The sequence below is a fragment of the Mirounga angustirostris genome, unplaced genomic scaffold (genome assembly GCF_029215605.1).
Source record: "Mirounga angustirostris isolate CCGP_5_RB_7025 unplaced genomic scaffold, mMirAng1.0.hap1 SCAF_15, whole genome shotgun sequence".
In the NCBI taxonomy this organism is placed as follows: Eukaryota; Metazoa; Chordata; class Mammalia; order Carnivora; family Phocidae; genus Mirounga; species Mirounga angustirostris.
This window is the reverse complement of record NW_026991723.1, coordinates 5,022,099-5,043,482: the sequence shown is the minus strand read 5'-3', so window position 1 is coordinate 5,043,482 and position 21,384 is coordinate 5,022,099. Positions and strand designations below refer to the sequence as shown.

The window sequence follows — 21,384 nt, the reverse complement described above, 5'->3', positions numbered from 1 at the left end:
AGTCCGCCTTTATGGGAAAGCACTGCAGCAAAGTGTGACCGACCACACTGTGAGTGGGAACTTGCAATTGAACCTCCATCAGGAGAAACAGAAAGAGGAAGGAGAACCGGTTAGGGAGTGTCTCAGAACATGGGGTATTGATTTCCGAGAATACCAAATATTGCTACAGAGCACGAATTGGATAAAATGAATTTCATTGTTAACAAGATGCATATTGTGGTTCTGGTGGACATTAATTAAGAAGATAATTAAAGAGACACTGTCATACACCACTCCTGGGATTAGATAAAATAACTCTGACATTGACGTCTTTGGGTCTCAAAGTTTCCACTCAACTTGAAACTGACCTGCCCCCCTTTCCCCAGAACAGAGCTGGGAAGTCCAATGGACCATAGAGACAAGGGGCTCTGAACAAGGGAGTCATTACCTGTGCATAAAACTTGAGGATATAGTACATTTATTGAGAATCAGGACTCCATATTCACTGGTCCTAGACCTGCCTCTCCTGCTTTTCCTTGACAACAAATAATACTCATCTTTTTATTTAACATCAGTAAGTTGGTGTGTTTTGGTTTTGTGTGTTTGTTGCAGCCTGGTGAGGGCATTAGTTGAGTTGTTTAAATAGTATATATTCTTCCTCTAGGAGGAAAACATGCTGTTATGTTGGTATAAAATGTACAGTTGACTAAGTTAGTTTGAATCAGTGCCTGGAATTGTTCTGTAGGAATCAACTGGGTATTTACAGCTGAGTTGAGTAGAGGTCATTCTGAATTTATACGTTAGTTACAGATAATGTGCTGTGATTGCAAGATCTTATACTATTTTTGCCACTCAGTGCCAAATTATAATTACAACCAAAAAATAGCACTAAGTGGTAAAGAAAAAAAGTCATTATACTCTCTCATGGGATGTTTAAACTTTGTAATTCTGCTCATCTTAGAAACACTATTTGTTATTGGAAACTATACTAATGAGACAGTTTTTCTGCACATCAACACAATTTTATGAAAATACATAAGAAAAGTCTATTTTTTTTTTCAACACATTGCCTCCAAATCTCTAGGGTCCTTCCGTAGACCAAAAGCTGGAAACAACCAAAAGTTTGTTTCATTAAGTTGACTATGCATATTAGGAAAGCTTGATAGTTTGTACATAAGGAAAAATTTAAAATCACTGGCAAGATGATTCTTGGCAGCTGTAGAATATTTATCACATTTTTTATAATAGCAAAAAAATGGGGCACAATCAAATTATCGCTCAACAGTAAAATGGGAGGGTGGATTTAATAAGTAAAACATGGTATAATATACATCAAAAACCACAGGGCAGTAAAAATTAATTAACTTTACCTATATATATTCACAGGTTTGGATCTCAAAAACTAATATAGAACTACAATGATAGCAATAATAATAAAAAGAACACAGAGGAATGCATTAGTGCCCTATTTGTAAAGTTAAAAGCAAGGGAACACAAAACACTATTGTTTAAATTTACCTACATGGATAATAGGTAATAAAGAAAAGCAATACATTAAAAATTACAAACTTTCAGTTGTAAAATAAATAAGTCATGGGGATGTAATGTACAGCATGGTGACTACAATTAATAATACCTTACTGTATGTTTAAAAGTTGCTAAGAGAGTAGATCTTAAAAGTTTCCATCACAAGAAAACATTGTAACTATGTATGGTGATAGATATTAATTAGAGTTATTATGGGATCATTTCCCAATATATACAAACATTGAGTCATTATGCTGTACATCTGAAACTGACATGATGTTACATGTTGATTATATCTGAATTGAAAAATAAAAAGGCAAACAAAGATTAGTAAAAAGGGGGGGCAGGGTAATACTTAACTGGGGGAATGAGAATCTAGAGGAGCAAGGGAAGCTTTAAAAGCATTGCAGTATTTAATTGTGTACACTAGGGGGTTGGCCCATAAATATTCTTTCAAGAAACATGAATAGTATTTTAAAATATATACATATATTACATAGTAACAACTGATTCATATCATATCAACATGTAAATATTTATGGAAAGTACCTATTCTCACGTAGCTGTGCATTGTACATTTGGAACATGCAGAATGCTCAAATATGAGAGAAGATTCTGTGGTTTGGGAAAGTATTTTTCTTTACTTTTTAAAACAAAATAACAAGTATTCCATTTTTCATCATTAAACAATACAGCAAGGATTTTTCTTCCTATCCCTTTTAATGCTTCAAAATCTTTTACCTTTAAAGTTATAGCTCCTGGATAAATTCTTTATTTAGTGTTGAAGGAATCTGCTCCTCTGCAGAGCTATAAAATCCATCATAAGCATAAAGGTTTAAAAAACTATCTGGGTCAGAAATGCACCATATTTAGCAGGCAAGGAAAGCAAGCAATCCAATCTTTTAATGCTCCTGGCACTACTCCATGTTCACAGTGATGCCTGCTTTAGGGGGCTTGAAAGATTAAACACCCTGATGCACGGTTTGTGTGCTTATTGTCAATTTTTAGGGAGGATTTTATACTTTCTTGTTGGGTTATCAAGTTATCTCCACCATGATTCCAAACTTATTTTGGAAAGAAACAACTATAAAATGCAAAACAGGAATAATATCAAGGACGGCTTCGAGCCAAGATTAGAAATAAGTCTTACAATTGACAGGCCTAAGCTTCTGGTGGCTCAGGATTTTTCACTTGAATGCCTCAGGAATGGAGATTCATTACCCTCAGTGGCTCCCCCTCCCCGGCTGAACGGATCCTGGACAGACTCAGTCCAACATCTACTGAACAGGCAAACACTTCATCTCCTATAGTCCGGAGAGATGGCCTGGTGTTGTCTTGGTAAAGTTCATCACAAAGTAGGGGGTGGACATCAGTAGCCATTAAATTCATTTCTTTCTCTGTGGTATATAAGGGTGCCCTTCTGTACAGACAGTGGGCAACAGAATGCTTCCTAAACTTTAGGGCAACAGACCAGCTGGGGATCTGGGGGAAATGCACATTCTGATTCAGGAAGTCAGGGGGGCTACATCTGCATCTGTGACGAGCTTGCAGGTGATGCTGCCACTGCTGGGTCCCAGGCCACACTTGAGGACCTGGGCTCCTCGGGGAGCAGAGTGGCTAACAGAAAGAAGACCACCCACGTGCAGCAAGAAAGTTGTCACATAAACACCTGAAGAAAAGGTTCTAAGGGTCATTTGGCCTTAGTAAAATACTCTACAGCAAAGTACGAAAGGTAAGAAACAGAGAACAAGGACCCTCAAAGTTGCCTCCATATAGAGTCACCTGGAGAGCATGTTCCCCGGGCTTCAGAACCAGAGAAACCAGGATCTCTGGGGATGGAGCCAGGCACTAGCATTGTGGAAGCTTCCCAGGTGACTGCAGTGAAAACAAGTGCTAAATTTAAAACCAATCATAGCAAATGCACATCTAAACAAGTCCACCCGTAGACCTGCATTTTAGGCCACAATTTATTGCCTTTGTCCGGGCGCCTGGGTGGCACAGTAGGTTAAGCAACCTACTCTTGGTTTCAGCTCAGGTCATGATCAAGCCCCCTGCTGAGCTCCGCACTCAATGGGGAGTCTGCTTGGGATTCTCTCTCCCTCCCACTCGTGCTCTCTCTTTCTCTCTAAAATAAATAAATAAATCTTTAAAAAAATGTATTGTCTTTGCTCAACACTCTCATTGACTATAACTGAAAGAGAAAGATCATTCTTCAGTACTAATCTTCATTTAAAATTGTCAGTTGTCTTAGAAGACAGGAGCTGGAAAGACAAGGATGGTTTGATTGCCAACAAAGCCAGTTCCTTTCACTTACCGCCCAAATAATAGATGTCCCCTGAATCAATCTGCCCACGCAGGGAATGAGCCACAGAAGCTGCCTCACCATCCACCATCACACTCAGATGATTTCCTTTCAACGATAAGGACACTGAATGCCACTGCCCATCACTTAATCCAGCACCTGGAGGTAAACAAAATCAGGTAAAAGAGATTCCTAAAAACCCTATAGATGTTTCTAAGCAGAGCCATGCTTGAAAACAATATGATGAAGATCTAAGACCACCTACCAAAGACCACTACGAATTCACCTGAAACCCACCAGGTTATTCAGCTGTATTATTATTATTTTTTTAAAGATTTTATTTATTTATTTGAGACAGAGAGAATGAGAGACAGAGAGCATGAGAGGGAGGAGGGTCAGAGGGAGAAGCAGACTCCCTGCCGAGCAGAGAGCCCGATGCAGGACCCGATCCCGGGACTCCAGGATCATGACCTGAGCCGAAGGCAGTCGCTCAACCAACTGAGCCACCCAGGTGCCCCTCAGCTGTATTATTACTATATATAACCTTGGTAGACTATTTAGAAAAATATATCATATATATCAATATAACTCTTCAGAAAAATGTATCAGCAACTTAAGTATTAATAAAACATGAAAATTCCTTGAACAAAATGTAAAGTTAAAATAGTATCACATTAAAGCATGCGTGTATGCATACTCAATCACTGCATAAAATCACTGTCTAAAAATGGACAAAGACTGGTAGGAAATATTCTTAAATATTAACATTAACTTTTGGGTGAGGGAATTGTGTTTGCTTTCATTTTATGTCATTTTTCCATTTTCCCAAATTTGTTAAGGCACATTCCAGCTATTGCTATGTTATTATTCTGAAAAACTGATATTAGTCCCCCCTAAAGCAGCCACTGTCTCTTGAATCCATGAGGCAAAATATCTATTTTTTTCTTAAAGTGATGGAGTTAGGGCTGGACATGTGGTTGAACCACTGCCCAGCGGCGACCAACTGCATGTGACTTCAGCGTCTCCTGCACACTTCCTGGCCAGGTCTTAATGGAAATCCAATGCTGTGTCATGCAGAAGACAAATCAGTAAATAGTAGGTACCCCAGAGTTTGTTACTTAGTATGTACTAGATTATTTTGTCAAAGCAAATAATCCCTGAGTTTCGGTGAGGAACAATTAAGGGTTTGGTTGTCGCTCTGGTCCTAGGCCAGTCGGGGCTCCACTCTCTGTGCCCCCAGTATTTATTCACACAGGACTGAGGCTACTGCATGGCCCCATTTCTGTCTCATGGCTGAGAAGCAAAGGTACTTGGCAGAATCTTGCTGCGGTTTCTGCTCAGATGTGGTGGATGTCATTCGTTCAAAGGTAAGGGATTCCTCCCCTCCACGGGGAGATCACGGCCACTTCCACACCCACAAAGATACCTGTTGCTCTGAAGGAGCCAAGTGAACAATTAGAATCTTTAGAAATTGTCTTGGCCACCAGGGTAGGAGGTCATAAAGAAACACTTTAGCTCATTTAAAAACAACAAAGTGATAATCGTTTGATTTCTTTGATGTCATGCCTGAGTATGCTCATGAGCCTGCTTGACTCTAATCTGATCATCTTAGGGAATTGTCCCGATGTATCAGCCTATACCTCTTACAAATGATAAAGTTACAGACTGCTTAGAGCCGTCTAAGTTTGGAAGTCAACCTGCAAGAATGAGGAGTTATTTTATAGCTCATGGGGGTATTGGCCCCAAAGAAAATATGGCCATGTTTCCGTTGAAAGTTAACCAGTCATATTTAATTTAATATCAGAGTTTGGCCCAAGTAACCCAATCAACCACGTAAATCCATGTCCCTCAAATGCTCTTCAATATGTCAACTATACTGCAATTAGAAATTAAAATTAAAATACATCTTTTTTGGTTTTGCTTGATCTCTCATCAGTGACGTTGACATGGACTCGAGATCCGCGTGCGTGGGAAATATGTTTCTGACCTGACCCTGAAGGTCATAGACCCTACTGTAAAAATAGCGATACCTTTGTTCTCCTCAGATTGTGAAATATGAGCGATGGTACTTCCCAGCACACACTTTCAGGGAGGGGACAGTTTTAAAGTCACTAACAGTCCCTTCAGCTCTTGTCTGTGTACACACATTCAGTATAATAAAAATGCCAGACTCTCACTTTCTGTGTCATATTTGTGAAGCCAAAACTGTTTCAAAGACTCAACACTGGTTAGGTTCATGAACAATGATGAGAAGGCCGAGAACAGAATAAGGAGGATTTCGGTGATGACACTGGTCCTGAAGGAAATCCCCCAGCCCTGGAGCTAAAGGAAAGAGCTAAAGCTAAAAAACAAGAATCTGTGAATGTTCCTTCCACTCTTGTCATTCAGTATTGATTTTATTTTATTTTTTTACTTTTTTATTGTTGTGTTAATCACCATACATTACATCATTAGTTTTTGATGTAGTGTTCCATGATTCATTGTTTGCGTATAACACCCTGTGCTCCATGCAGAGCGTGCTCTCTTTTTTAAAGCTTACATAAAATCTAATATTAAAACCCAGTATTTAATTTGGTGTGTGAAATACTCCCTCCAGCTCCCTTCCCCCCCACCCCCACCCCCGCCACCTACCCATCTGTCTAGGACATAGAGTTATTTCATGGGAGAACTTGCAGAAAACACTCCAGAATATCTCCTTGAACGGGTAATAGATGCCATTTGCCTCTATAATAAAAGACTGTTTTTAATAAAATTCGACATGCTCATTTAAAAGTGAAATGCCTGCACTTATATTCATTCTCTGTTTCTACCCATTATAATTCTCACCCTTTGTGTTTCTTTTATGTATGTCCTACCCTCCCCGCTTCTGATGGAAGGACAGCATGTCTCCCAGGCATGGGAGACTACAGTTAAAAGATGGATGGAGAAGGGAGGATAGACTGTTTCTGATTTGCGCTCCTGCCCAGCCCCGCAAAGGTTTCAGTCTGGGCGGGGCGGTTGATGGTCGCAGCATTAGTTTTGGAATCATGAGAACTAAAAGTTACAGAGTGGTTGCTGACTAGCAGGTACTGGGCTGACGGTTCGTAGATGCAGCACCATTGCTTCTACCATCGGTCACACTGGGGTCACTTCAAAGACGAGGACCTGAGGCTGTCAGAGAACACAGGTGCTGCTCATGGAGCCCATCAGCTCCAGCAGCAGAGGCAGGTCTGGAAATGAGCCTGGGAGGCGAGTCCTCTCACTCACCACCCCCACTGGCTTGTGTCAAATCTATCCTGATGACAGAGAATAATGCCCGGGCAGTCGAGGCCCTTCGGGAAAGGGTGGGATTGTGTCTTTTCCTGCAGAAAGGGAATGCACGCTTCCTCCCTCCTCCACTGCCCTTCTGTTCCCACCACGCTCCGCAGGCCCAGTTCCATAAAAACACACACACTAGATTATACACCTTTGCACCTTTCTAGATCCTTTCAGAAACATATTGAGGTTAACTATTAGGAAGAAGGATCTAAAAGCTGGAAAAATGCATTTAATGCGATTTACTTTTAAAATTAAAATTTAAACGTAATTTAAAATGTGGTTCTTGGTTTGGTAGGGGCTTTTGTACTTCATACAAGGTTTGAAATGAAAAACCAACTGCAATCTGTCTCGTTTTCCACATACTGCTGCACCTCGTTTTACTGTGCTTTTCTTTATGTGCTTTGCAGAGATCACACCTTTTACAAACTGAAGGTTCGTGGCAACTTGCCCAGAGCGTGTCCTCTCAGGAACATTTTTCCAACAGCATCTGCCCACTCTGTCTCTGTGTCACAAATCTTTCAAACTTTTTCATTACTATGACATTTGTGATGGTGATCTGTGATCAGTGATTACAACTCACTAAAAGCTCAGGTAACAGCATTTTTTAGCAATAAAATATTTTTTAATTAAGGTACATATATTTGTTTTTCCAGACATAAAGCTACTGCACATTTAATAGACCACAGTATATTGTAGACATAACTTTTATATGTGCGGGGAAACCAAAAAAATTCATTTAATTTGCTTTATTGCAATATTTGGTCTGGAACCAAACCCGAATATCTCTGAGGCATGCCTGTATTTCAAATGTAAAAAATATCACCCCTCAAATGCTTCTAAAAAAGGCAGCAAGAAAAATTCACCTCTGGTTTGCTTTCGGAAATTAACACATTGCACTGAAAAAGCTTAAAAATCAATGCAATAAAACATTTGTGTAATATTTCAGTGCCGGCCTTCAAAAAAAGTTAAATAACTCATACCTGTGTGTTGGAAGGGAGAACAGTGTGTACTCACATGAAGCAACAGTAAAACTATCTCTTTTAGTTAATGCGACATGTGGCTTATAAATCTACACAAACCAAGATTGAAGCGATTTCCTAAATTGGACTTGACACTCTTGGCTCTGCTCATTTGTTGAGGTCCACAAGGAAACTCCGTACGCCAGTGGTCAGATTTTTTTCATTTATAAAGAGAAACAGAAAGCTAAGTTTCATTCCCGGCTTTCAATCCCGACCTGGTAACCCTGTGTCAGGCAAGATGTTCTTCCATATTCAACATTCGTGGAATGGCACCTGCCTGGGTTTAAATTTTCATCAGCTCAAATGCAAAAGAGTTCCCAGAGTCCAACGATAACATGACTCTGGAAGTCAGTTTAGAAACGTGGGTCCTTCTTGGAAGACGAGCAGAACATTCACCCATAGTTCTAAGAAACTTACCCAAAACAGGGATTCCCAAAGGAAGCAGGATGCTCGCAAAAAAGGGAAAAATCGTAACTTCAAATAGTATCAAGACCAGAGTGTGTATAGGTTCAAAAGACAGTTATAAGAAACCTATTTTCTCAAGAGGATTCAGGCTTAGGCTACTGTGTTCCAGTATTTCAAGTTGACTGCCAATTACTAACCATCAATTTATAAATAAGTTATTTTTTAAACTTTTTGATAGGTATGTGTGATGTAGCCAACTTTGTGTCACACTGACTCACACACCAACGGCCTGGAGATACCTAGTTCAAAAGTAAAAGAAATCTAGTTCCTTCTAGAAGGATTACGAATATCTTATTGATTCAGTTGCTCATTTATTGCAGAGATGACGGAAGGACGGTACAGTCATGGCAAACGCTTATTACCTGCTGTGACGTCCCTCGCCGGATGTCCAGGTTGGGAGAGACTCAGCTTGAGTTTTCCATCATTAAGAACGAGGATGAGAGCCCCTGGCCCGTGTCGAAACTGAGAGGTCAGCAGCAGCCCTGCGCTGTTCCACGTTCGAAACTGGAAAGCGACCGACACCTTGTCCTCCCCGGCAGAGCCCGGCAGAGCCAAGTAACTCCTGGAGCTCAGAAAAGTCACGGGCACAATTTGAGGGTGTGAGCACGAGAAGGACACATTTCCCTGTGGGTACAGCGGAAGAGGATTTAGGAAGGGGCAGGAGGGACAACTTTACTTCATTAAAAATGGGCTTTCCAAGATTTGCAGTTTCCTATCAACCTTCTAGCAAACTAGGACTTAAGAACTAGGCTCCCCATCCAACTTAAATCCAGATTTATCTGATAGGTCCCTCAAACCACAGCACTGCCCTAACTGGGCAAACGTATTTCTGAGTCTTTTAGGGAAGCTGTGTCTCCTCCATTTCTGGACATTGGCAAAGGAATCTCTTTCCCAGTCCTCGTGCTGGGCAAGGGATACAACAGAGGAGACAGATATCTTCCCTCAAGGTATTAGACATTTATATCCAGTATGAAGCTCAGCACCAAGAACCACATACTCCGAGAACTTTCCTGCACTGTCCTTGGTTGTGTAAACGTGCTTATAGGTCTGTCACTCAGGTGACATGTACATCTGACTTAGGTGGGCCACGAGCTTTGACCCATCTGACAGAAAGGATGTGCCGGCCTGGCCATCCCAAGGGCTGGCTGGCTGCCTCTCTGAAGCTCACACGGGCCGTGTCAGCCAGTGCGTTCACCCAACCTAACGTCTGACCTGACTGGCAGGCTGTTGTTATTTTTATTTCATTCTATTTTACAAAAAAACACAACTTTTATCTTTAGATTATGTCTATTGCTCCAGGAGCAAACTTATTTTTAATCATAGTGCTTGGAAAGAAGGAACTTAAGTTCTTAAAGTAACTCCAGTTAAGATCTCTACAAGTGGGGCACCCGGGTGGCTCAGTTGGTTAAGCGGCTGCCTTCGGCTCAGGTCATGATCCCAGGGTCCTGGGATCGAGCCCCACGTCGGGCTCCCAGCTCAGCAGAGAGCCTGCTTCTCCCTCTCCCTCTGCCTCTCTCCCTGCTTGTGCTCTCTCTCTCTCTCTCTCTCTCAAGTAAATAAATAAAATCTTAAAGAAAAAAATCTCTACAAGAATTTTTCCTGAGATTGGATAAATTTTCATAAATTCCAGAGGAACATAGGCCCAAACATTGCCCTTCCTCTCCAAAATATATCATGCAAAGAAATAGAGTAAGATGGGACTTAAAGAGCAGACACCAAAGCATACATATGATAAAAGCACTGTAATCAAGTCAATATGGTATTGGTGTAGGAATAAACATAGCAGCAGAGCCCAATAACTAACCCACAGAAAGACCTGAGAATATATGTCCAGCCAGTATGTAATGAAAGGTATGATTCAATCCTGTGAACAAAGGTTGCACCTAGTTACTAAATAGTGCAGGAACAAATGGGTACCCATAAGGCATAAAATTTCAACTGATCCACATAAAGGATAAATCCTAGACAATCAAAGACTTAATTTTTTTCAATTTTAAAATAAGTAAAACCAACTTAAAACTTTTTATGGGAAAATCCATGAGACTATATCTAGAGTCTAGGTTTTCAGAAGCATTCCAAAGCAAGACCGAATATTACAAAGCTATAAAAAAAAATACATAGACACATTGACCACATATAAATAAAAACATTTATATACTCAACATAGCATATCACATTTAATATAAAAGATACAATATATAATATATAATTATAACATGATCTTATATTTAATATAAAATTGATTAATCTGAAAAAGTATTTGGATCATGGATGAAAAAGGGTAACCTATCAAACATAAAACTCTCGTATAAATTGGGGCACCTGGGTCGCTCAGTCGGTTGAGTGACCGACTCTTGATTTCAGCTCAGATCATGATCTCAGGGTCCTGAAATTTCTCTCCCTCTGCCCCTCCCCCACTCGTGCTCTCTCTCTCTCTCTCTAAATAAATAATATCTTTAAAAAAACTCTCATAAATTGACAAGAAAAAAAATTAATAAAACTAAAAATGGCAAAAGAATAAGAATCAACAATCACCAGAAAAGCAAATCTAAACAGACAAAAGGTTATTTCATTCATCAGGAGTCAGATAGCAACAATCAGGTATTAGTTCATGTCCACTGAGCTGGTAAGAGCCTGAGAGCTGTCTGACGACGTGTGGCTGCTTGAAACGTGAGGGGAGGGCTCTGTCGTACATTGCTGGTGACAAATGTCATGTTACAGGTTTTTCTTGGAAAACAACCCAACAACATTTATTAAAATCGAAAGCTATATAAAACTTTCAACCGGGAAATTCTACACCTGAAACCTTTGCCATCAGAATAAAAGACCCAGTATCTGAAAACAGAGGCGTGATTGCCTATTTGTGGTAAAACAGAAGCAGAAATAAAGCAAACGTCTTGATTAGGAAATAACTTTCCTAATGGAACCCTGAGCAGCCATTACAACAGAGAGCTGCAGCTGATGGCTAGAAAGAATTCCTACAAGGTTAGGGGCGCCTGGGTGGCTCAGTCAGTTGAGCGTCTGTCTCTTGATTTTGGCTCAGGTCATGATCTCAGGGTCCTGGATCCAGCCCCGGGACGGACTCTGCACTGAGTGTGGAGTCTGCTTGAGATCTTCTCTCTTCCTCTCCCTCTGCCCCTCACCCCTCATGCTCTCACTCTCTCTCTCAGTCTCTAAAATAAATAAATCTTTTTTTAAAAAAAGGTTTAGCTGAGTTAGAAAATCGAGATGGAGAAAAGCTTACATAAAACAATCCCATTTCTGTAAACGATGCTAGATACGGAGGCATCGATATTCACAATTATGCGTGTGAAGCTGAGGGTACTGATCCGTAGAGAATTCAGTTATAATGAACCAAAAACATGGAAGGACAGATGCTAGTTTAGTAACACGCCAGCCTGGGTGGAGGGCCTGCAGCCGTGTGGAGAGATGGAAATGTGGCAACACTCCGACAGGGGTTAACCTGCTTCAAGATAACACGCTCCTTACTTGCTGACCTAAGTTCCCAGATCCATAGCAGACAGACCGCTGGCCTTGAGGATAGAAGGACCCGAACCTTCCCAGCTGCCTGCCTGAAGCCACATCTACCTTCTGAAAAGCCAGCAACTTTTCTGGCAAAATGTTTTTCTGTTTTAGGTCACACGAATGATTTTACTAACCTCCCTTTGTGTATCTGTGGGCTCTGCCTCCCTTTGCTGAAACAACGGAGCATTCCTGCACATCACAAAAGAGGAACCAGAGAGCCCCTGAGCACTGAGATAAGGTTTGTGGCCAGCATAATGGAGTCTGCACGTGATCAAGAGACGCTGCAGACCACCGCTCTCCCTTTATTGCCGAACTCCTAAACCCCTCTAAAAACCCCTAGCAGAAACCTTGCAGTTGGCCTTTGAGCAAGAGTCCACCTTCTCTCCAGGTTGCTGGCCTCAAATTAAATTAAGCTCAAATTCTTTTCCAATCAAAATTCATCTCTGGAGTATTGGCCCTCCGAGCGAGTGACAGGCAGCTGAACTTGGAGTTCAGTAACAGGAGAAAGAAGCAAGAGGAAATCAATCACAAACAGAGACCCTGCACTGAAAAGTCTTTATTCGAATGCACTGTGACATATTTACAAAAGCATGCATCTGTTTCCATACACGTGCAAAAACTGAGAAACCTGATGGGGAGGAAGGGAGGGCACTTGTGATGAGCACCGGGTGATGTATGGAAGTGTTGAATCCCTAAATTGTACACCTGAAACTAGTGTTTTATGCTGTATGTTAACTAACTGGAACTAAAATTTTAAAAAATTAAATTTAAAAATTAAATTAATTAATTAGTTAATTAAATCAAATATGAACTAAAAGGCATATATGATTGGCACATCCTCTGCCTTCAGAAGAAACATATTCTAAGACTGGATCAATCAGACAAGCTGCAGTTCCCTTTTCTCTAGACCTCGCATATACACTTTCTTACCATGATGAGGATCTGTGGTTTGTGTTTCTTGGACAATTCAATGACATCCACTCCATTATAGTAGAGATTTTCAAAGCAGCCGTGAAAGTTTTTATGTGGGAATGCCACTGATTTTCCGTGTCCAGGAATCCCTCCAAAGCTGATCTTAGAAAGAAAAAGTGACATAAATAATATTGTTTAATGATTTTCTGATTATCTGCCTAAAACATTTATGCTTAGCAGGTACAGGATAATTGCCTCAAATCTATCTGGCATATAACATTATCATGTTAATTTCAAGTGAAGTTTTAGATGTCGATGTACCAATGCTTTCTTTATTATATTTAGATAAGTAGGTTAAATACCCCTTCTTGCAATCTGCTACTCAAATGGCTATGTCACTTCAGTTGACGGGGAATATTGTACATTCATTTCCACGGTCACTCCTGATCTGTGTGACAATGCAGCTGACTGTGTTGACATTCTACTTTATAAACCTTTCTAGAACCCAGACTTCAGGGTCCTGGTCTTTGCCATGATGCTGCTGATAGGTTAGAATAATGAAGCCACTGATAATCTCATTCAGGACCAGGCTCTCCAGCTGGTCTCCTCTGCTGAGGCCACTTATACTAAATGGATGTTGAAATCCTCCCATTTGCTCTGATAGATGTGCTGAGCAGAACTGGCAGAACAAAAGGTGCACTTCAGTGCAGGTTAGATATGAGTAGGCAACGTGCTGTGAATATGTTGAGCCTGTAAGTATCCCAAGAAACAGTATTTTGAATCGCGTGCTTTTGGCTCGTTTGTTCCTCGAAAAAGCAGGTTGGAATATATGTTGATTACTTCTCCAAAGTACCCTAGATTGCTAATTCTGTTTAGGATTGCCCTAAAACACAAAGAAATCTCCAGGGGAAAGGTTCACAGCCAACACCAGATGTAACACAGAAGAACTGTCCGAACAAATGCATTTTCACGTGCACCCGTCCTACCGATAGCTCTTCATCTACACATCTCCCAGATCTAGTGACTACTTCCTCTCATGTGAAAACTAACACCTATGAGTGCTACACCGTTTCCACAGTGCGCATGTACATCTCCCACCACGCCGACGTCACCCGTGGGAAACGTTTCTAAAAAACGTTCCAAATTACTAGCAAACGGAATGTCTCTCTGCGTTGCGGTATTTTCTTAGAAGGTTATGGTGCATTTAAATAATAAAATCTGTAATACTTAAAAAGTCATGTTCACACCTCATAATCAAGATCCAAATAGCTGGACTCGCCCTTTGCCTGGAAATGCTGAGTGTGCCTGTCCACAGTGAAGTTGACATGTGTATTCAGGAGCTCGATGAGGACTGAATGCCAGTGCTCGTCATCCAGCAGGCTGCCCAGGGTGAGGGTCACACAGGTGTCAGGGGAGGGCAGGTTAGCGTGGCCTAGAAGGACAGGAGAAGCAAATGAACCACTCCATCCAACTCAATATGGCTACCATGTGGGAGGTCAGCACTTCTCCCAATTACTTTCCTTACATCCTTCTATCCCGAGAACTGGTCAGTTGCTTTTATCTTAGCCTTATATACGACCTTCTCTCATTCGTGAATGATTTCTTCTGTTTCATGTTTTTATTATTATTAATTATTGCATTTTCGAAAATATCTTCTTCCTAGAACCTCATGTACAGTACTACCTCATAAATTCAGTGACCCACCCTTATCTTTACATTACCAGGTTATTTACTGAACTTCACAATATTACCAGGTTATTTACTGAACCAGGTTATTTACATGTCTTATACAATTATCAAGCTATAAAATTTTTACATGTCTTTATATGTCTTTACATGTCTTACACAATTATCAAGCTATAAAACTTCTTACAGTAACGTATATTCAGGATACATGCATATTGTCTATAGTATACCTCAACTGTGGAGCGACCATGGTTCCATTTGCCTAGACCGTTCTGGTTTACACCTATTGCTTCAGAGTAATTATTTATAGGGTCTTCTTTTTTTCTCAAAAGTGTTCTGTTCAGGATAAATTAACTACTTAACTGTGAAAAACTAAGTATAAAAAGATACTTTCATCTACATAAGCATATTTTCAAAAACACCCACTTATAGTTTCTTACCTGAATTAAGGGATAAGATGAGTTTTCCTTTAACTAATTCCAGGGTGATGTGTTTGCCATTTTGTCCTTCTCTGTGGAGTAGAATCCCATCAGTCTGCCTGGTTTTAAATTTCAAAGAAATAACATCTTTTGTTGGACTCACGGATTTCTGATTAAATGTGTATAGCAAGGAGCTTTTTCCATCAAAATTAACCATCTCAGATCCTACAGCGGGAGACATTAAAAAGTAATCTAAGTATAATACATCTTTACTCATGCACTGAAATGAGCAAGTCGACACAAACACACACAGACATAATACATCTCTGGTTTGTTTAGTACAGAGGGAAAAAACGGTGCCGCCAATTCTCCCTTGATACCAGTAGTTGAGATCCCTAAACTCCTCTTCGCCTTTTTTTTTTTTTTTAAGATTTTATTTATTTATTTGAGACAGAGAATGAGAGACAGAGAGCATGAGAGGGAAGAGGGTCAGAGGGAGAAGCAGACTCCCTGCCAAGCAGGGAGCCCGATGCGGGACTCGAGGATCATGACCTGAGCCAAAGGCAGTCGCTTAACCAACTGAGTCACCCAGGTGCCCTCCTCTTTGCCTTTTCTGACATTTTCCTTAACATGTATCATCTAGAAATACTTCTGTTGACCAAGCCCAATTGCTTCTGCCTTTGCATTGGCCACTTCTCATCCTGTAAACAATGAAGATCAGTAAAGAAGTTGAAGTCACTCCCCGCTGCATCACATCATGGCTACGAAGCTGCCATTGTCCCTCAGCTTTCTGATAGTCTTATTTTTCCAGCTATCAAGGTCGCTTGCATTGTCTTTATTGAAAAAGTTATATTTTATCATTAATGTAAAAAGAACATTGGTCAAAGCAATTGAAGACAGAACAAGAGATCCACAAAGGGATTCATATTGCCCAGAAAAATATCTCATATTTTTCATATTTCACAAGTAAAAAGACAAGACATTATTGTGCCTTAAAAAGACAAAATCATATGATTTTACTCATATGTGGAATCTAAAAACAAAAAGAAATGAATAAACAAACAGAAAGCAGAATCAGACCTATAAATGCAGAGAACAAACTGGTGGCTATCAAAGGGACAGGGTGGGGGGATGGGTAAAATGGGTGAAGGGGAGTGGCAGGTATGGGCTTCCAGTTATGGAATGAAGAATATAAGTCACGGTATGAAAGGTACAGCTAGGAAATATGGTCAACGATATTGTAATTGAGTTGTATGGGGACCCGTGGCAGCTACACTTGCAGGGAGCATCGTATAACCTATAAAGTCATCGAATCACTATGTTGTACACCTGACACTAACGTAACATTGTGTGTACACTGCACTCAAATAAAATTTTTAAAAAGAAAATTTTTAAAAACGTGTATGTGTAATAGATGAAGGTGTAAGAGAAACCCAATGAAACAGGAAGCTGATGTCTTTTGAGCCAATGATACAATTTTGTTTAAATTTGTGGCTAATGTGCACTGGGACCTCCATTTCATTCAGATGAACCAAAATATTTACAGTAAGCCCTTTATGTTTGCAACTCTAAGGAATTTATTTCATGTGGCCACCTTTTGAAAATTCAGGAGTTTGATTTTGATTTCTATACATGGTGGAAAATACATAAACATGGTAGTGTGTCTAAAAATCATGGAAACAAGCAGTCATTCGTCATTGCATAGTTCAATGCATGTCTGATAAAAACATAACCCTTTGTAAAATTCAAATGATGTCCTTTAGTGTGTCAGATGACAATAAAGTAATGAGAATTTTATAATGAAGGATTTAAATGTTTTCACATTTTACTAGTATAGTTTATCCGCCTGGACGTCACTGAAAGGCAATAGTAATAATTAAGGCTCATTTCTGTAGTTAGTGAAGAAGTAATGTTTGTTCCATGAATGATTTTATCAGGCTTATTTTGATCAGATCATGCCTGTCCCCAGCTTCCTTGTTGCCACTATTGTTTTGTAAGAGTAACATTGGTCTTCTAGGGATGACGATGTCCTGGCGTGTTGGCTAAGCACAGAATCCTGGGCTCCATCCCAGAGTTGTGACCCTGCTGGCCTGGGGCAGGACCTGAGAATCTGCATTTCTAACGTGTCTCCTAGCGATGTTGATGCTGCTGGTCTGGTGACTACATATGAGAACCACTGCTCTAAAGAACCTAAATGATATTTCCTGGACATTCCCTCAGGCAAAATGGAGTAGTGAAAAATTTATTGGATTCATAGAAACACAAAAGAATGGCCTTGAAACCCTTTTGTTCTCATGTTTTCCTTTTCTCTCCAGTGAGATCACTAACACTTGTACCTAGAACAATCAACCACATGTTAATCATCACATCATATCTTATGAGGCGCATTTAACATGTATTTTAACAGGTTCGCTAAGCCTCTAAGGGGTCTGAATTATAACCTAGATATGTCGTCAACTGAATAAAACAAAACCACTTCAAACAATATATCTTGTAGTATTCCTGGTAGTTTCACTAAAATCTTAAATGATAACAAATGTAAGCTCAGTGTAGAGGGTAAACACAGCACAGATAAAATTCAGGAATTGCTTTTAGAAATCTGGAATGTGAGGTTGCTCCTTCTCTTCATCTAAAATGACCCATATCACTCTGCAGCCTGTACAGCTCCACAAGCTAATTTTTAAAGGTTCTTTAAAAAAAAAAAAAAAAAGTCGTGGCAGAGATCACAGGTGCCCACAAAGCCAAAAATGTATGCTGTCTGGCCCTTTACAGACGCCTGTCATCCCACACTCTGCGGCATCAACCAGTGATGGTTTTTGTGCTGGATTCCTGACTGCTTCCAGGTGGCCATGATAAGAACCAGCTCACAGCCAGACGTTGCGATCCTTCTTCAATTTAAAAATTAAAAACCCTATTTTAGATGGGAAATCACAAATTTAATTATTTTTGTTGATCTGCCTGTTGCATAATTCAATACATTTCATTTGTGGCTATTCCTGAATATATATTTATGAGGTCAAAAAATAGGTAAATATTTTGGCTCCTGTGTAGTAATATAAAAGATTGGTTTTATATGGACAGTCTTCCATAGCTTCAGATTCTGCTTTGGCAGGGATTTTGCTTTGGCAAATACAGTTTTGTTATGAAAAGACCATTTTCCCCCACTTTTCCTCCCTCCCCTCCCCTCACACTGCCCTGACTTAATTTCCATTCATTCCCCAAGTACAGCTCCATTTTCATTTATTTTTTTTAAGATTTTATTTATTTATTTGAGAGAGAGATAGAGAGAGAGAGAGAGCATGAGCAGAAGAGGGGCAGAGGGAGAGGAAGCAGACTCCCCGCTGAGCAGGGAGCCCGACGTGGAGCTCGGTCCCAGAGCCCTGGGATCATGACATGAGCTGAAGGTAGACATTTAACTGACTGAACCACCCAGGCACCCTCCATTTTCATCTAACATGGGTGTAGCGCCCACCAGGTGCAGGGATGCTGGGATGAAATCCAAGGGGACAGACAGCCTGGCCCTCCCAGAGCCGACAGTGCTTCCCTCACCTTCTCACTTCTGCTGTCATGAAAAGAATGCATTTCTCCAGGAATATCCTAGTCTTACTGTGGGTTGCTAAGGAAACTAGAGACAAGGAAGCTCACAGTCAGGATGGAGGAAGTAGGAGCAAGGGGACTCTTCTCTGGGGAAGTGTCTGGAAAGAAAGAATGTAAGACCTTAGCAATCATATGGCTCCTGTCACATGCAATTTACAGATAGGCACCTGAAAGTAGCCCACATGGTTCAAACAATGGGCTATACTGTTGATCAAGAAGCCCTGGTGTGGAGCCCACATGATAAATAAGAGTACACATTATCACAAAGATGACTTACAACAGGAATATTTAGATTGGAAACTCAATTTTAGGCCTCGTCAAAGAGAATCAATTCTATAAAATGTTGTTTACTAATAAACATTCATAAATCAATCTGAATATCTGAAAACAAACTGACAAGTTACTAAATATAAAATAACATTTTTAAACATGTGTCACTCATACACAATTTTTAAAGGCAATAGATTTTTTAAAATTAAACCAAAACATCATATTGTGAGACAGAGAATACTTAGCCCAGTGAATTTGTAGCTAGCTAGCTAGCTAGCTAGCTCTCCAAGTGCAGATGGGGGACAGCCCCAGGCAGGCCCCCTTGAGTGTAATCTCCACTAAGTAGAGGTTCCCCTCATCTTCATGCCACATGTTAGTGATAGTCATCAAATTATAACTTCAGTTAATAAAACTAATAATTATCAATTAAAATCATATAAAATTAGAAAAACACTTCCTATTTTCAATTAAGTATCACATTTTCTATTTTGGAATACAGGTTCTGTACTCTTACAATAGATGAAACTATTGTTTCCCATTCTAATTCATAATAAGTGACCTCTGTTTCAAGTACCCCAATTATTTAATTAGTTGAATTACATACAAAGACATTTTTCATGAAGCCTTCTCTTCAAAGTTAAGTGTGATGCTAAGCGGTAATTTAATGCATTATTTTGGTGTTTTTATTCAAATAAAAAATGTTAGAGTTGATTATTTGTATTAATTATGGGCATTTAAAATTTTATTATATTTATATTACATATATTTGTATTACATATATTTATATTACATATATAAATTTATATTTATATTATATATATTTATATTACATATATATTTATATTTGATGACTATCACTAACAATATTATGAAAAAAAAAAAGGGCCCACACATACTAGCTGTTTAGGGAAAGAAATCCATTTTATCAGTAGTGAGACTAAATTTGTACTGATAGACTCATAGCTTCTGAATCTGGTCCCACAAACAGCCTTTCAGAACAACACAGAGCAGTAGCTCAGAGAAAGGGCTGGAGTTGCCCTGTGAGGGTCCAAATCCTGATTCTATTGCGGAAAGCCTTAACCCGTCTGTGCCCGTTTCCTCATCTGCAGAGGATGAAGAGGCCTTTCCCACACAGCATTGATACGGAGTATTAGCTAAGTCAACATCTAGACAGTGTGTGCAACAGCGCCTGAAAAACGGGTGTTGGCTACATTATTATGTTAGGGCACTGGGTGAAGAAAAGGAAGTGCCACAAGAGTGAGAGCCGTGTTTATGACTTCCACTCCTGACCAAGATGGAGTAACCAGATTTACTCTCTCACTTGAAGCCAGAAAAAAATAGTGTATGGGGGGTGGCACATAAAACAATGGTCTTCATGATGCCCAAGAGATGAGAGACATACAAGATGAGCCCTGGAACACCACTTGGGGCACTGCCTTAAAAGAGTTTCCAGGTCACAGGGCAGGAAGGAGAAACTGGGGCAGATTCCAGCAGACGCCCTGAGAAGAGGGGACAGGGTCAGGGGTCTGATGGGAACAAAGCACCTGGAGTCCACAGGCAGAGCATGGAGCAGAGAAGGATAAACAGTGAGAACACTGGTGATCAGCATTCAGCAAAGAACTGATCAGTGCATGCGAGTGATGAAGCTCATCAAGACCAGGAAATGAACCATCTAAAAGGATGAATGGGAAAGAGTGCTGGCATGAACACAGCATTGGGAGCAGTACCCACTGTATCATCCAGTCTGGAAACCTCACCAGTCTTTGCCATTGGGTGGAGGGTCTTACCTCAGTGGTGAGAATAATTACCCTAGACCAAACACTGCTCTGGTTTGCACTAACAAATTTTAAAAGCAAACCTAAAAGGATCAAATCCTTTCAATTCAGGGTATCCTCGAAGAAAGCTCAAGCTATAAGAAAACAAAAATATCCAGCATCAACAAGGTAAAAATCAAAATGTCTGGCATCCACTCAAAAATTTCCAGGCATACAAGGAAGCTGGAAGGTATGACCCACAATGAGGAAAAAAAAATCAATCAAAACAGAACTGACACCGATATTATAATTAGCAAAGAAAGACATTAAGGTAGTTGTTATAACTGTCATCCATATGTTCAAAAAGTCAAGAAGATACACAAAAGATACTTTATTTTTTTTTTAAGATTTTATTTATTTATTCATGAGAGACAGAGAGAGGGGAGCAGAGGGAGAAGCAGGCTCCCCGCAGAGCAGGGAGCCTGATGCAGGACTTGATCCCAGGACCCTGAGATCATGACCTGAGTCAAAGGCAGATGGTTAACCGACTGAGCCACCCAGGCGCCCCACAAAAGATACTTAAAAAAAAGTGGAAATTACAATGTCTGAGTTGAAAAATACACTGAATGGGA

General features: G+C 40.1%; 1 protein-coding gene across 3 annotated transcripts in view; it reads right to left on the bottom strand.

Annotated features, from left to right (window-relative positions):
- The window catches only part of LOC123850220 (contactin-associated protein-like 3), a 177,395-nt gene that overhangs the window by 70,534 nt on the left and 85,477 nt on the right, over window positions 1-21,384 (bottom strand). For all 3 annotated transcript variants that reach the window (XM_064580022.1, XM_064580024.1, XM_064580023.1), the window contains exons 5-9: window positions 15,153-15,356; window positions 14,274-14,458; window positions 13,045-13,188; window positions 8,952-9,213; window positions 3,821-3,967 (exon numbers count right to left, since the gene is read on the bottom strand). In XM_064580022.1, coding sequence (XP_064436092.1) covers window positions 3,821-3,967; window positions 8,952-9,213; window positions 13,045-13,188; window positions 14,274-14,458; window positions 15,153-15,356 — 942 coding nt within the window. The remainder of the gene's footprint in view (window positions 1-3,820; window positions 3,968-8,951; window positions 9,214-13,044; window positions 13,189-14,273; window positions 14,459-15,152; window positions 15,357-21,384) is intronic.